Source organism: Strix aluco, chromosome 3 (genome assembly GCF_031877795.1).
Source record: "Strix aluco isolate bStrAlu1 chromosome 3, bStrAlu1.hap1, whole genome shotgun sequence".
NCBI lineage: Eukaryota > Metazoa > Chordata > Aves > Strigiformes > Strigidae > Strix > Strix aluco.
Window position 1 is genome coordinate 53,666,859 of NC_133933.1, and position 16,295 is coordinate 53,683,153.

At 46.0% G+C, this 16,295-nt stretch overlaps 1 protein-coding gene across 4 annotated transcripts; it reads left to right on the forward strand.

Moving 5' to 3' along the window:
* Positions 1-7,549: 7,549 nt before the first annotated feature.
* TBXT (T-box transcription factor T) lies at positions 7,550-15,767 on the forward strand. 4 transcript variants are annotated; one of them, XM_074820691.1, is made up of 8 exons: positions 7,550-7,755; positions 7,916-8,180; positions 8,784-8,918; positions 9,621-9,682; positions 9,772-9,833; positions 10,793-10,969; positions 12,592-12,724; positions 14,570-15,767. In XM_074820691.1, the coding sequence occupies exons 1-8, from the start codon at positions 7,550-7,552 to the stop codon at positions 14,835-14,837; spliced, it is 1,308 nt and encodes a 435-aa protein (XP_074676792.1). In that variant the 3' UTR covers positions 14,838-15,767. The 4 variants fall into 4 exon arrangements, with proteins under 4 accessions (XP_074676792.1, XP_074676793.1, XP_074676794.1 ...); XM_074820692.1 differs by having other exon boundaries at positions 12,595-12,724; XM_074820693.1 differs by having other exon boundaries at positions 10,796-10,969; positions 12,595-12,724.
* Positions 15,768-16,295: the final 528 nt, after the last annotated feature.

The window sequence follows — 16,295 nt, forward strand, 5'->3', positions numbered from 1 at the left end:
TTTCTTAGCAAGGGCAAGAAATATTTTCCGGCCCTGGGAAAGCATCTACCTTGCAGAGATTTCAAGGAGAGGCTCGGGTGTCTGCAGTATCTCCTAGGCATTCCTGGCACTGCCTCCTGTGGCCCATGTGCTGGTGGTTACTACACGATGTTGTCCCCACACATTCATCATTTGCTGCTCATTCACCATCTCTGTTGTATCTGCATGTGGTGCTGACAGCATGGGCTGGTAGACAAAAAGGTGTGGCTTAAATAGTCCCTTTTTACTATGCAGACTTTTTTTTTTTTTTTTTAAAAAACAAATTGGAAATACAAAGTGAACCGAAGTCTGCAGCGTGCTGGAACTAAGTGGGACTAAAATGACAGTCTGGTAAAATTGCAAGTGTTCAAAAAGCATCCAGCAGGAAAAATGCACCCTTTTTAGTGAATCAGACTGGATTTGCATTACCAGAGAACAAAAATTGACAATTTTTGTTTTGACATGTAATTACTTTTCATTATGCATTATTAGCTTATCGGATACTTACTTCCATTGTAAGTGGTTCCAGAGAAAATAAGAATGGGCTATTACCAGTGAAAATTTCTGTGTAATATTTTCAGTATGAAATGGAGCAGCTTACCAAAGTGGAGATCCAGAAGACTTGCCCAAAGTGAGACAGTGAGTCAGTGGAGCTCAGAATCAGCCCTCCTGACTTCCAGTCTCTTGTGCTGTACATTAGATTAACCATCTTTCCACAGCTAAACTCATTAGGTGGCATAAGGCAGGAACAAAGGTCCAAGACTCAATGAACCTTTGCTGAATTCAAAATAGGAAAGTGTAGGAAACATTTGTGTTTGTCAGAGCTTGATGGGTACATTTAAGGCAGAAAGGCTGAAGTTTGCAAAACATTTTACACTCCTGCTCATGAAACAGAGGACCAGAAGCATGTTTGAACATCCCAGAAGCTGCTCTCCAGGTCTGAGCCCTGTATGACAGGAAGAAGATGGCATTACTTCACCCACTGTCTCCCTGACAAGAGGAACTTCTTTAAGGAGCTGTTGTGTCAGTAGTTTCTCTTTTCTCTGTCACTTTCCAGTGAATGTTGCCTTATCTATTCCTTGTCCACATTTAAAGTTGCTGACATCACAGTCCTGTTCTTCCACTCTGTGTGGTCCTTCTACCACCTGTTTTTCTCTGAGCAGACCTGTCCAGGATGGTGCACAACACAAATGTTGTATACATAATAGAAAAAAGATTTACAGGAAAATATGGTGGTGACTTGATCAGTTCAGGAGTTTTTCACTTTCTTAAAAGTAATAATATGAAAATATTTAGATCAGATGTGGAGAAGTCCTTGCTGGTGAAGCAAGTGTGGGTAAGATGAAGATTTGGGTATAGAGAGTAGAGGTAGGTCATATACAGCTTGGAAGAAAGAAGTTAATTGGGTTCAGAGCAGTGTAAGAGAGGAGACAGTGCAGGGGGCTAAAAAGTAGCTCAGTTGATGTAGAAGTACACTACCTGTGAGTTCAAATAATATCTACATTGAGTTAAGTTCCAGTTCTTTCCTATGAGCCAGCTGCATCAAGATGATGAAAAACAGCATCAGAGTTATGCAAAACTGTTGCTATCGGTCAATGGAGATGAACTCAAAGGAGGTAAAGAAGAAAACAGTTTTCTATCAATCAGATAGTTTCCTTGCTGATGAGAGGCGGAGAATTTGCTTTCAGTAACCCCTTATTGCTAAAGCTGTTCAAGTGCTTTTATTTCATATGGATGAGGGAATTACCAAGAGCAAGAAATCAGGAAATAATCTTGGCAGTAAAGGTCTCAGAAGAGGCTGTAAGCTTTGAGGCCGCATCCAAGGCAATTACTAATTCCAAAACATGAGATAATCTAGATTCGGGCACAAGTTGCCCGGTGAATACTAAAAATGTTACCCTTATTTTTAAAATAGTACTCATCGACACTGTGTATTTACCTTTCCTGTGGAGCAGTGAGGAGGAGGAACAAATGTGTTAAAACAGTAAAGGAGGAGAAAAAAAAAACCACAACGGAAAAGGAGTTGATTTTTTTTAAAAAAATCTGCAATTACAAATTAGGACATGTATCTTTTTTTTTTTTTTTTCTAGAGGTGTTAATCTTATGTAGCTATGAAGCACACAGTTTGTCTTAAACCTTGCAATAATCTCCATGAAATCTTGAAAGGCAAGAGAAACGAGAAACTGTGGATTCCCAACTGCCTTAAATCTTTTACTGATATTAAAAGAACTGCAAGAGAAATATGGCCTGTTTGATTCTCAGCACCACAAACTTTTATAGAGAGATAATGCTCAAGGCAAAGATGAATATTCCTGTAAAAGTATGTTGTTTCGGTTATTAACAATAATGTCAGAAAATCGTAGGACTTCTGTATTGAGACTTGAACATTAATTTTTTAACTTACCCTGACATCTCTCAGCAAGAAAGGTCACGCTTACGTTAGTGCCCTTTAGGAACTCTGAGCTGAAGTAGAAGGAAAGGTGTTGTTTATGGTAGGGTCTCCTGCTAGGATGTTTATGATGAGGCAAGAACTTTCTGTCATCAGACTCCTATGGTCCCTGTTTGAAGCAGAACTCATCTTCGGTATGTGGGTTTTTTTGTTTTGTTTTGTTGCTGTTTTGGGTTTTGTTGGGTTGGTTTTGTAAGATTATCTTGTAGTCCAGGATAAAGCAATATCTGTTATGCTACCACCTCTCTTTGCAGCCCCAGTGCTCCATTGTGCCTGTCCCTCTTTGCAGTTTTTAAAGAAATGGCCTGTTAAGAGTGGTGGATGGCCCTTATTTGTGTCATCTATGTGTTCCTTCTAGCTGACGCGGGATAACTTGGTTTAAATATCTCTAGTCTTCTGAGCAATATAATTAAGATATTGAAAAGGATATTCTAGCTCAAAATTTTGAGTTTGGATCAAAAGTATTCTGCTCTCAAGTCTGCTGATTTCATCCATCTTTGAGTCAGACTCTCCCTTAAGGGCTTTCATGGGAGCTTCAGTTTGTTTTGTTGTTTTTCCCCAGTTGGTGCTGTCTAGTGCAGCAGGAGCTGAAGTCACTGGAAGTTTGATCATTGACTTTCATGAGGGAAACCTCAGGATCTGAGCATCTGAGATGGAGAGGGTACTTAGCAGTACTCAGGCAAAGATCTGACTAAGTCAGTCAACGGGAGTTTTGCCACCTTCAGAAAATGCGGGATGGCACTCTGCCTTTGCCTTGCCTTCCCAAAAGTTAAAGGGGGAAAGCAAAACAAATCAAAATCAACATGTTGTGCTGCGTTCACACTACTTGACAAAGAAAATGTTTTTCAGAACTGTGTATGCATTAAAACCTTTGGAGAAAATCAGTCCTACTTCTTCAATGCTAAAAGTAGTGAACCTGAAACATATCTCTTCCAGGGGCTTAACGCTCACAGTGTATTAACTTAAAATGGATAAAACCACTGGATGGTTTCACACGTTGACATTTCCTATGTAGGTATATGTTAGTACGTTGGGGTTACAAAATGGTGAGTCTTATAAAGAGCTCTCCCAGAACGATCTTTAGGCTTTTGCTTGTTTAAACCTTGTATATAAGGAAAACCTTATGCCAGATTAAAACGAAATCTTATGAAAATGGCATTTACATACTCGATCAATGTCTCAACAGTAATATCAGTAGGACATTCCTCCCCAGTGTCCAGGAAAAAGCAGCTCACAAGTAGAGATGGAGATAAACATCTCTATTACATCTAGATTATATCAAACGTACTCATTTTTCTTAAGGGGGGGGGGAATTTTTTAAAAAAAGTAGATCGTGGGAAAGTAGGTGTTTATTCTTCAGGAGTGGGACTTTTTGACCTTTGAGGGGTGGGTGGGTCCCCCCGGGTCCCCCCCCTACTCCCACCCCGGGGACGGTGGGTGCCGGCCCGGCTGGGCGCTGCTCCCCGGGGCGGCAGCGGGGGCTGCAGGGACGCGGGGCCAGCACCGAGGGCGGTGCTCGTTGCCTCGGTGTCTGTCTGTCTGTCTGTGTGTCTGTCCCGAACTGCAAGCTGAAAGATAATTCAACAGATCCCCCCAACACCCCACCACGCTCTCATTTTCGCTCGGCGTCCCCGGGCGACTGAAGCTGCCCACGGCTCAGCCGGTGCCTGGGAGCGGCGGGAGCGACCACGGGCCGGTTCCCCTTGGGAAGGTGCCTGGGGATTTGAGCTGTCCCGGGGAAGAAGGTGGGGAACGAGGGACAGGTCTTATGAACCCGAGGTAACAGCTGGAGGCTACTGCTCGCCCCATGCGAGAAGGAAAGTATTGCTATAAATCGGGAATCTTTATAGCTGTTCGGCCGGAGGAAGCTTTTTGGCTGTAAACTGTCATGCACTGCAGCCCTCGGTGAAAAGGCTGTGGAAGTGGGGAGTCCGCTCTCCTGAGAACCAAAGTGCAATTAAGATCAGAAAGAGGGAGAAGGAAATAAAATAAAGACGGCGGGAATCCAAGCCGAGGAAAAACTTTACGGTTTGGCTTGATTCCCCCCCCCTCCCCGTTCCAAAGATTCTGTATAACTTCTGGAAACTTTTTTTTTTTTTTTTTAAAAAATGATCATTTAAAAATGTAAAGTTGGATAGACTTTTTTTTTTGAAAGACCAGCTAAATTTGAGTGCATACATTATTCGTCTGGGATGAGCGGCGCGGCCATTTGCTAAGTATTAAGTAAAATGTGAAATAAATTAAATGCAACTTCAACTCTTCTCCCTTTGCCTGAAGAGAGCGATCAGTGCAAAAAGTAATAAACATATAGATAAGTGTCTGGTGCCGAAGGGGTTGCGGTTGCTTGTGTGCGTATATATATAAATGTGTTAAGAATTAGCCCTTCCTTGAAGCATCCATCCGGAAAAATTCGAACCGTGATTTTAAAGCTCGGACCGCCTAAATACCCGCTCAGACCGGCTCTATTTATTTTATTTATTCATTTTCGGAACCGTTCATTTTCCACGGAAACGGCCCCGTCGCTTTTAATTCCGGCTGGTTCTGCTGCTTTCGGCTCTTAAACACGTTCATTGTCAGGTGAGGTCGAGTTAAGGAAGAGCTGAGGCTGGAGTTTGCCCTACGCGCCCCCCCCAGCCCCTCCCGCCCCCCTCCCCGGACCGTACCCTAAAAGGGACGCGACTTCTACAAGGGGGGAAAAAAGTCCCTTCTCTCCCCTTCACCTGCACGGAGTGAGTGACTGTCCTTCTCTGGGGTTAACTTGTCCTGGTGCTCGGCTTTTTCAGGATTAAGATGTTTGGAATGTCGCCTTCAAAATCCAAACCCAAAGTGGGATGGTGCTGCCAACCCGACCGAGGCACAGCGTGCCGTGGTCTGGGAGGGTTTGAAGGCTTTTGCTGGGATGCGTTTGGTTGGTTTGAGTGTAGCACCTTAACTGAAATAAATACCTGAGAGCGAACAGACCGTCTCAAACTATCTATAGCAGCCGCTAAGTATCAACTCAGTAAGCTTCGCCCGTAATTTCTTTGCAAATGCTGCTTTCCCCTGCCGAAGAGGGCAAAAAGCGGGCGGGAGATGCTCGGGCAGAAAGAGCTTTAGGAAACTTTAACGCAGGAATTAATCTGAAGGGATAACAATTTTTCGCGAGTTTTTGGACAGTGGTTGAAGAGAGCTGGCGTGCGGAATTTAACATGTCAGGTTGAAGGGGGAAAAAAAGCTCTGCGGAGCTGAGCAAGTTAATGATACATGAGCCCGATGGTGCTGTGTAATGAAAATACAGCCGTGAGTCGTAGCTTCTAAACCAAAAAGAAACCGAAAATAATAACGGAAGGATTGGGTTTATTTGAAGTTGGATGAGGGCAGACAGCCCCGGGCTGCTGCTCCGCTGTGTGCGGAGCGTGGAAAGGCAGGGGGTGCAGGCAGGGAGTGCAGGCAGGGGGTGCAGGCAGGGAGTGCAGGCAGGGGGTGCAGGCAGGGGTGCAGGCAGGGAGTGCAGGCAGGGGGTGCCTCCTCGCAGAAGGAGACGGTGCCCGGACTGAACTGCCGCCTGCAAAAGGGACCCTCCCGCCTGCCTTCCCCTGGCAGCCCCGACTTCCAGCTCCTCCTGCTCCCGGACTACCCCTGACTACCCCGGGCAGTTTATCCTAAAATCTTAAAAATCCCGGCCGCGATGGTGCGCGGCGTCTGGAAAGAGAGGAGATGCTTATTTTAAAAGAAGCCTTTATTTTACACCGCGCCGCTTCTTTTTCCCTCCCCTTTGCTCCCGTTTAAAGAACTTGTTATTGTTTAAAGAGACCCCATTGAACTATTTCCTGCTCATTGTCACCTCTCTCCCCTTCGCCCTCTATCCAGGGATTCTCACGGCAAGGTAATAAACTGTTTCCCTCACACCACAGACCGCCGCAGCCCCGGAGAATGCAAACTCTTAAAACACCGGCGGGCGGGAGTGTTTCAGAACAGCCCTCCTCTCCCTCGCCCCATCTCTTGCTTTTGCGCCAAACAATTTTAAAAGAAATCCAGCCCGTTGCAAAGTTTCCCCCGCGGGGCTCAAGCTCCACTCTTGCCCGCAGAAACTCGCGGGGGTTCCTCCTTGTTATAGGGAGCGAAGCCTTTCGCTATCCAGGTGGTTTTTAGACCCGAGTTTTTATTTAGGTGGGATGGCTCGTAACCGCGGATCTGGTTTTAGATCTTTTACAAAATGATTTCATTTGGGTGGGACGGCTCGCAGCCATCGTGGTCGAGCATCTCGGCTGCCTGTGCTGGCGGGGGGAGGCGGCCTCGGCGCCTCTTCTGACGGGTGGGCTCTGGTGCTCGCCACGAACCGGGGAGAGGGTGGCGGGGCTGTGCCTTTACTGTGCCGGGCTCCCGGGCAGCGGCTCGGCAGGGCGGTTTCAGCTTTTCGGTTACATTTTCCAGCGAGGCTTCTCGCTGCCGACTGCAACCTTCACTTCAGCAGAAGCGCCACGACCCGCGACAAGGGAGCGTGGGGAGCGGCGGGGCGGGCGCGGCGGGCCGCCGGCGGAGACGGACCTGCCGTTTCTCTCCTTACACCTCAATCGGCGGCGGGGGTGTCTCCCGCCCGGTTACCGGCTGCCTAAAGGCAGGCCCGGGGGCTGGCCGCGGCGGGCGGCCGTGGCCCCGCGAATGTCTGCGGCGGGGAGGCGGGAGGGAGCCCCACGCGAGTTATGAGGCTCTCGCCGAGATGGGCCATTTCCTCCGCGGCCGCCGGAGCCCCGGCCCCGGCGGCTTTGATAGAGGTGCAAACATTTGGGGGCAGATTTACATAAAATAGCCGCGTTTAATCCCGCGGGCTGCAATTAACATCACAGGCTTCCCCGGGCACCGTTGTGATATGGCCGCGGGCAGCCAATCGGGAAGGGCGGCCGGGCAGATCAAAGCGGCCCTCCGCCAATCAGCGGGGCCCCCCCGCCGGCATTGTGATGTCACCGGGGGGGTGTTTATGACGGGGTATAACAGCGGCCCCTTCCCCGCTCCCGCTCGCTGGGGCCGCGGAGGTCAAGCGGAGTCAGCCCCGGCCCCCCCGCCGCCGCCCGGGGCTGTGCCAGGGCCCCGCCGGGGCCCACGATGAGCTCCCCCGGCGCGGAGGGCGCGGGCAAGCCCCCGCAGTTCCGCGTGGATCACCTGCTGAGCGCCGTGGAGAGCGAGCTGCAGGCGGGCAGCGAGAAGGGAGACCCCACGGAGCGGGAGCTGCGGGTCGCGCTGGAGGACAACGACCTGTGGCTGCGCTTCAAGGAGCTCACCAACGAGATGATCGTCACCAAAAACGGCAGGTAGGGCAGCCGCGGGGCCCGCGCCCTCCCGCCGCCCCCGGCCTACACACGCCTCCTGTGGGGGTCCCGGCGGCAGCGGGGGGCGGCCGAACCGGCGACAGGGGACGGGGGGGGGGGGGCTGCCCCCCGCCGTGCCTCGCGCCGCCGTGTCGCCCCGCAGGAGGATGTTCCCAGTGCTGAAGGTGAGCGTGTCGGGGCTGGACCCCAACGCCATGTACTCCTTCCTGCTGGACTTCGTGGCGGCCGACGGGCACCGCTGGAAGTACGTGAACGGGGAGTGGGTACCGGGCGGGAAGCCGGAGCCGCAGGCTCCCAGCTGCGTCTACATCCACCCCGACTCCCCCAACTTCGGCGCGCACTGGATGAAGGCGCCCGTCTCCTTCAGCAAAGTCAAGCTCACCAACAAGCTCAACGGCGGCGGGCAGGTAAGCGCGGGGACAGGCACCGGCACCGGGACCGCGCCGCCCGCAGCGGGGCTGAACCGACCCGACCCGCCCGTCCCCGGGGGACGGCGGGGTCCTGCCGAGCCGCCGCTCGCTCCCTGCCTAGTGCTCGTTCTTGTCCTGCTGTTACCAAACGTGCTGGGGTGGGTCGCGCATTTACACCCCCTTTCCGCTCCCCCCACCCCGACTGCATTCTTTCAGCAGAGCCGGCCTTTCCGCCGAGGATGGGGGCCTCCGTGTGTTGAATTTCTTTGTTAAAACTCTTTCTGGTCTGAGTATCTTGATAATGCCGAAGGTGTAGTAGATGCATCCGTCTGGCTATCTGTTGCCAACACGTCTGTGGCTGTGCAAGCTGCCCTGTCAAGTGACAGGGACGAGGATAGCTAGGCAAAAAGTCGGGGTGCTGACTGCAGTGCTCCTTTTTTCTTACAGCTTCGGTTTTAGGGTTTGTTCGTACCTGTTGCCTCTTTCTCCTCTGTTGGAAAGGTGGTTCATCAGCTACTTAAAAGCCCGAGTGCTTTCTGTGCCTGCCAGCGCCTGCCGCCACTCTGTCACTGCTTACCTGCTCTATCCGTTTGCCCGCAGATCATGTTGAACTCTCTGCACAAGTACGAGCCAAGGATTCACATAGTGCGAGTGGGTGGCCCGCAGCGGATGATCACTAGCCATTCCTTCCCAGAGACCCAGTTTATAGCCGTGACGGCCTACCAGAACGAGGAGGTATGCACAGCAGGGAAGGAAGGATGCAAGTACCAGGAGGTTTCAAGTGGCAAAGTGCAGGTTACAGAGCAAAACAATGGATCTCGTTTCACGTTTTTCAGTTCTTTCTGTGCTTTTTTATATATATGTAAAAGCCCCATGAATGTAGAATAGCACCAAATTCTGAATATGTACTGTAAGTTCATTGCAGGAGAGTAATTCTTAAAAGATTCTGTGTGGCAAACAGGTACGGTAAGAAATATAGTTGTCGTTTTCAGCTACACAGTGAAATAACTGGATGTGTCATTTTCAAAACTGGCCTCTCTCTGTTAGCCAAAATGCACGCCTATGCTTCATGAGTCTGTGAATAACCTACCTTACTGAGATTTTTTGATGCCCACTCTGCTCTGGCTTGAAATGTGAAGCTTTTTAGAACTCTCTAGTGTACTACCTTTCCTAGCTGTTTCCTTAGCTGATCAATAAACCTCGGCAATTAGGTCTCTTAGAATTTGGCAGAGGGACTATTTCCTAGCCCTCTGCTAATACTTCAGACTTTAGGGGCTGTTAATTGGTGTCCGTAGGTTGGTATTATGGGCCTAATCTTCTTTCTTCAAAAATCTATGATTTCACTAACTTCAATGGGTAATCCTAATTCAAATCCTAATATCTGTATGATAATGAATGGTGATACTTGCAAATAAAAATATTTGTTGTTGTTTTTAGATCACAGCTTTAAAAATTAAATACAATCCATTTGCAAAGGCATTTCTTGATGCAAAAGAAAGGTGAGACCTCTTAATTCTAAAGCGTGGATTTTTTTACATAGACTTGTAAAAACATGTTCTTAACTAACACAACACGGATTCTTTTATAGAAGTGATCACAAAGACATGATGGAGGAAGTGGGAGACAACCAGCAGTCTGGGTATTCGCAGTGTACGTTTCCTTTCATTGTGCATCGTGAACATAACTTTGATTCCTTCCATCTCACCTGTTAAGTTAAGCAAAACTTTGAGAGCAGTGTTTGCTGGCTGGCTTGTTAGTTCACAGGGAGAGTAATATTACCAATCCTTATGATTGTGGTTCATGCAGGTTTATGATTGTATAAATATTATGATCTCTGTGTGTGTGGTTAAGACTTCTGTATTACGTTCAAAATCTTTTAATAGAATCTTGCAGTTACCTTCATGTCCAAAAAGACAGTCGCCTTTGTATACAAGGACAGCAGCAATATTCATATGGATATGGAGACAAAAGTTTACTTCAAAATACAGCAAAAAAATTATTGAAATGTTACTAATGTTTTAAGTACTTTAAGAAAATTAGGGGCATCTGCTTAAAAAGTTTTTTCAGATTAATAAAAAGCATTAGTGTGTTAATTATTTCTGTTTTAACAGATTATTGCCAAAATATGTCTGCAGCCTATAAAGAGGAAGAAGTTGAGTTGCAGCACAAATTATTTTGTTTCGGTGAAAATACTTAATTTTTAAGAGTTTGTCTGAGCAGTCTGAGAAATCTCAGACCTTAGCTATAGATTGAGACCCTCAAAGAGCAATTTAAAACTGAAGATTACACTAAAAATTACCCTGAGCACACACTACCTATGTAAGGGAGGGTTTAACCATTTCAGTGTTTCCTTACTGTGATTGTAATTAAATGGTAATTTTAAACATGTTAGCTTGACCTGGGGCTCTTTCTAAGCTGTTGTCTAATTTTCCTTCATAAGATCATTTAAGAAAGTTGTAAAGATCCAGGTTTTTCAGCCATGTTGAAACTCCGTTTCCTTTCCCGAGTGTGCATTTCCTCACTGATCAATTATTTATCTCGTTGCTGTGATTCTTTCCCTGCCTGGCTGCATTACGTACCCATCTGACAAACCTCTTGCTTCCTCACAGTAGGTAGTTGGCTCATTCCCGGGACTGGGACCCTGTGCCCACCTGCCAATCCTCACCCTCAGTTCGGAGCCCCCCTGTCGCTCTCCCCTGCTCACAGCTGTGAAAGGTACTCATCGCTGAGGAACCACCGTCCTGCCCCCTACCCCAACCCCTACACCCATAGGAACAACTCACCAAGTAAGTCTGACATTGCAGCTCTGTAAAAAGATGGGAAATGAGCCGAGGTATGCGAGCTTTGTGGTGGGCTTCTCGAGCAATGCCACAGAGACTGAGGTCGCTGTCTGGCACACAGGGCTTGGGGCCAGCATGGCAAAGAAATAGGGACGATGAGTACGTGTCCCCAGTCTCTGTACGATGGAAAAACTGAGGGTGTGTAGAACTGCCTCCTCCTAATTGATTAGATTATATTGTGCTGGCTTTGTCTTGTGCTCTTGAATTCTTGTAACCAGCGAGCTTAAATTTACTTTGACCTTTTTTAAGTTTGAAATCGAAGGTTTTAATCATTAGTTATAGTTAAGACAATGAAATGAAGAAGTATATGTCTGGTTCTATCACTTTCACTTGTTAACACATAATATTTGAGGGCCTGATTCTGTCAGTCTCACTTGCCTGGTGCTGTAGTTAACATGAATACATTAAGGTTGTTCTCAATTAATGTGTCACAACTGGATACACAGAAACAATGTGGAGCTGAATAAACTTCAGAGCTATTTCAAAGTTGTGCTCAGAAATAGCCAAGTAACTTAAGGCTTGGTGCCTTAAGCCACGAGTACTTAAGGGAGAGGAGAGAAGGGCATATTTAACAGTGATCTTTAATTAAAAAAAAAAAATCACACCCCCCCCCCTTCTTCTGGCAAAAGCCTGTTAATTTTTTCCCTTCAGCCTGTACGTATATTGAAGGTTCCCATTTAAAAAAAAAAAATAATAATTTTGATTTGTAAACTAATATGCGGGCTGCTAGATGCAGCCTGACCAATCTTGTATGTAACTTTGTAGTTCATTTTAAAGTGGAAAACAAGATTTCTGTGGACTTTTCTTGCATCTTAGAAATTTTATGCAAGTTTTGTGACTTGAAACAGAATAAAAGAACAAAACACCTCCTGCGTTCATTCTTGTTCCCTGGTCCTTAGCAAGGAACCTCTTCTCCTTCCCTCCACCAGCTGCCACAGCAACTTCTTTCTTGCTACAGATGGCTGTATAGGATTCCCTTTGTAGCTTCCTAGTGCCTCTGCTGTGTTGGGCAGCCAGTTTTGGTCACAAGCCGACTAGTTTAAGCCACAGTCCAATCACTCCTGGTGGTGCCTAAGGCAGACTTCAGAGCTCATGGTGGCATGCTCAGCTCAAAACTGGGGTGTGTGATCCAGTGATACGCTTGTTATCCAGGGCTGCCAGACTGTTACTGCCAGTGTAGATGATGGAGATAAAGAAGGTGCCCTGGAAGAGGGATTGGTATAGTGTAAGTAAGGAGCCCATCTCTTCCCACTGACCAAATAAGGAAGCATGTGCTGAGTTAGCAGGTGGTTTGAAGACAGCTTTTTGGCCATAGAGCCTTCACAGAAACAGGACTTTGTAGTTGCAATTTGAGCAAAACAACACATCAGCAGGGGCAATGCCAGTGAAAGTGTAAGTTTGACACAACTGGTAGCTGACTTCATTTTCCTGCGTGTGTGTAATTTTGTTTGGTTTTTTTTGCAAGGCAGTAATGGGGGAGTGTGGTTTAAAGCTATACATTGCGTTTGAATACAAGATCATTATTTGGCCTGATTCTAGTGTGTTTAAGTGCTTGCTTGTTTTCTCAGCAGCCTATGCCGATAACTCCTCTGCCTGCCTTTCCATGCTGCAGTCCCATGACAACTGGTCTTCCCTAGGAGTTCCCACACACACGGCGATGCTGCCCATGAGTCACAGCACCGGCACAGCTACCAGCTCCAGGTAGGAGACCATCCCTCAGCAGCCCTCAACTCTGTATAGGAGAAGAAAGCTGAAAAAGGAGGTGAAGAGTCACCAGCAAATTAGAAATCCTTGTGGCCATGTGTGAATCATTAGCTCTTGGGGGGGAGGGCACTAAGAAGGACTGTTCACAAGGAAAACAGATTGAAGAAACAGATAAAAATTAATTTTTTTAATATTTTGGTTTTGGAATTGTAGATACTTGTGACAGCAATATTGGTAGATTAAGGATTGCAAATCGCTTAGACACCTACCCATTGAATTTAGGGATGTTCTTTTAAGCTTAATCTCTTTTAAGCAAAACAGTGTTTAAAAAGTTTATTTTTGATCTGTTTCTTCTTTAGCCAGTCACTGCTTTCCCAGCCATCTCCACAAACCCTCATTCTGCTACAAACGAAGTGTGGAGAAGGAGCAAGTGGTTGGGGCAGAAATTCTCTGCTTAAGCATTGCCATACAAGCCAGCATAGCATGGGATTATGCTTGTGGTGAAAGCCTTTGCCATTTTGTGATCATATAAATGTATCTTTTCTCCTCTTTTTACTTTATCTTAAACTTTTGGATCCTTTAGCAGAGATTTAACTTACAGTCAGTCCCTTGGAGCTAAACCTGAAAATTTAGAGACGTAGATAAGGTGGTAAAATCTTTGCTATTAACGACAGAGGGTTGAGGTTTGGGCATCTTTCTCAGAAATGCAGACCTACCACTCTGTGGAAAGCATTTTTATCTGAACCATGCACATGGACACTTAGCTGTTAATCAGAGTATGTACTACTACCCGGTATAAGATAACTGTATTGCTGATCATAAGTTTTAGTCCTGAACATATGTTAATCAAGTAAATGGGTCCTCCTAGCACTTCTTTCTATGTCTGACCCCCAGGATACATATTTGGAAAGTTGCAAAGTCCACTGACTTTAAGTTGCTACACTGAGTTGTCCAGTAGATAAAATCAGTAGAACTGGAACTGTGGGACTTCAAGAAAGGCACTTCTGCCACCCCTTTTGTCTAAAACCCCTGTCTGTAAAGTAACAATACATTTATCTTTCCAGTTAAACTGCTTGGGATCAATAGGTTGAAAGTGTTCTGTAGTGGTATACAGCAGGAATGAATTTTTTCTCATAGTGTTTCTCTTGAATCACCTTGTTTCTTTCAATTCATATGTGTGTTTATACATATGTGTGTGTGTATACATACTCAGAGGGGAGAGAGTGTGGAGGCTGTACTGTCCTGACAAGGGTTTTTTTTTTCCTTTCAAGCAGCCCTTTCTGTAGTATCCGTGCAATGTGCAGCCATCAATCTGGCTCTTCCCCTTCTAACATGAGATGATGAACGAGGAGGGCTGAACTGCTGTCTGGAGGCATCCATCCCTCTCTGACTACAGAGGCACTCAAGGGGGGTTAGGGCTCTGACAGACTTGTGGCAATAGATTCCAACCTGCCTGGGTCCAACAGCTGCTGTGTCCAGCCACCTCTACCAGGTCCCTTTCCCCTGAGGCAAGGGTACGGTATGGCTCAGGAATCAGCTCTCAAACCTCTGCATTCCTCAGCCAGCCTGTTCATTCCTCAGCTTGGCTTAAAATTTGCTAGTATACCTAGTGCTGGAACCTGCTGTTGGAAAACAGGGAGGTTAGATTTATTGGTGGGGTGCCATGAACATGAATCCTGCCTGGGAGTCCTTTCTACCTTGCAGTGTCTGGGAACTTCCTAAAGAAATTCACTGTCTTCAGCAAGTGGACCCAGCCTGGCAGCTGTATTATGACCCGAGCAACTGTCAGCAGGCACTAGAGTCACTAATAACTTGTTTTATTTATCACTTTCCCTCTTTCAGTCAGTATCCTAACTTATGGTCTGTGAGCAACAGCACCATCACACCAGTGTCTCAGTCGAGCGGGATGTCCAATGGCCTGAGCTCCCAGTTCTTACGTGGCTCTCCAGCGCACTACACTGCCCTTCCGCACCCGGCCACGGCCGCCTCCTCCGCCTCCCCCCTGTACGACGGCGGGGCACCCACGGACCTGCCCGACAGCCAGTACGATGCCGCTGCACATGCCAGGCTAGCATCCACGTGGACACCTGTCACCCCCCCTTCCATGTAAACCCACACCCTTTTACTAGAAGACAGACTTTTTAGCTACTGAATTACTCTAAATGCTTAATCCTCAAGGAAGAAAAAAAGGAAACGTGAAGTAAATAACAGACAAAGCATCTGCACTGCTTTGCATAGAGCATCTACATTATACCTCTTATAGCGAACAGTGCATCGTTGACTTCATGTAGAGTTTACAAACCTGGTGAGCGTGCAATTCTGAGAGCAGATTCACTGCTTCTAATCTTTTTTCTTTTTTCTTTCTTTTAAGTTTGATAGACCTAAGTTTTAAGATTTTTACTTAGATTCCAAATTTCTCAGTGTTCTGATATACTTGGACCTGAAGTTTGGCATCGTTCTTGAGTAAGTTACTCCTAACTGTTTTTCAGTCAATTTTTTTAATGGCAAACTTAGCTATAGTTATGAGAAAACTTTTATTAACCATCTAGTTAGAAGCATTCTGAAATATGCACAAATGTAGCTGAGGAGTGAAGTTTTTGGAAAATCATGTGCACTAACACGTATTTGCCTCACAAATACGTTGTGTTCTTAACTGTATGCTTATTTCCTTGCTGCTGAATTAATGTCGAGACAATCTGCAAGAACTATATTCTTCCTAATAAACGCAGTATTAACGTTTGGTCTAAATCATTTTACCCAAAAAGACTCCTTTTAGAGGTAAGTTTTGCTGTTTGATCATATAGATTTCAAATACCTGTCAGCTTAGCTAAACATCTCATTTCAAACAGCCAGTGTCTAATAAGGAGCCCTATCCAAAACCTTTTCAAGCCATTGGTTTTTTTTGTGGTCTCTGGCTCAAGCCTTAAGGGAGGGAATTCAACACCTGGAGAATCATTCTAATTTATTTTATTTCAATATTGTACTCTGTCAATCTATATTTATTATTTGGTAAGTTACAAGTTTATTTTCTACATGTTAAGATATGTAAATAATCCCTCAATCTACGGTGTACTCTGAAGACAATCATACGTGGGATATGTCACCCAATGGCACATTGAACAGCATGGATGTAAGTAGTTAACTTATTGTAAGAGGGAAAGCTCTAGTTACCAATAATTTTTGGGAAAAATGCAGATATATAAGCTTTAAAATACACCAACTGCTTGACTTGCTGGAAAGATCAGGTCTTGGTAAAATATTTCCTTCAGGACTGATAATATTAAGTAATATGATCTAAATTTCTAATGCAGCTTAACCCAAAACAATGGCTCAAAGTGTGCTCTGGGACATGTCTCTTTTTCCCACTGACTCTGACAGGTACATATCCCAAGGAAAGTGAATTGTTTTTCATAAGCCATAATAGATAACTTTTCTAATGAAGTGCCTAATATAGTGAAGCAAAATTCTATATCAGGGAATTCCTTAAATGACTCATCGATGTGTGCTCATGTGCTACACTGGCAGCTTTAAGATGAAAAAGCAAATATGTGCCACCATTTTGGTCTTT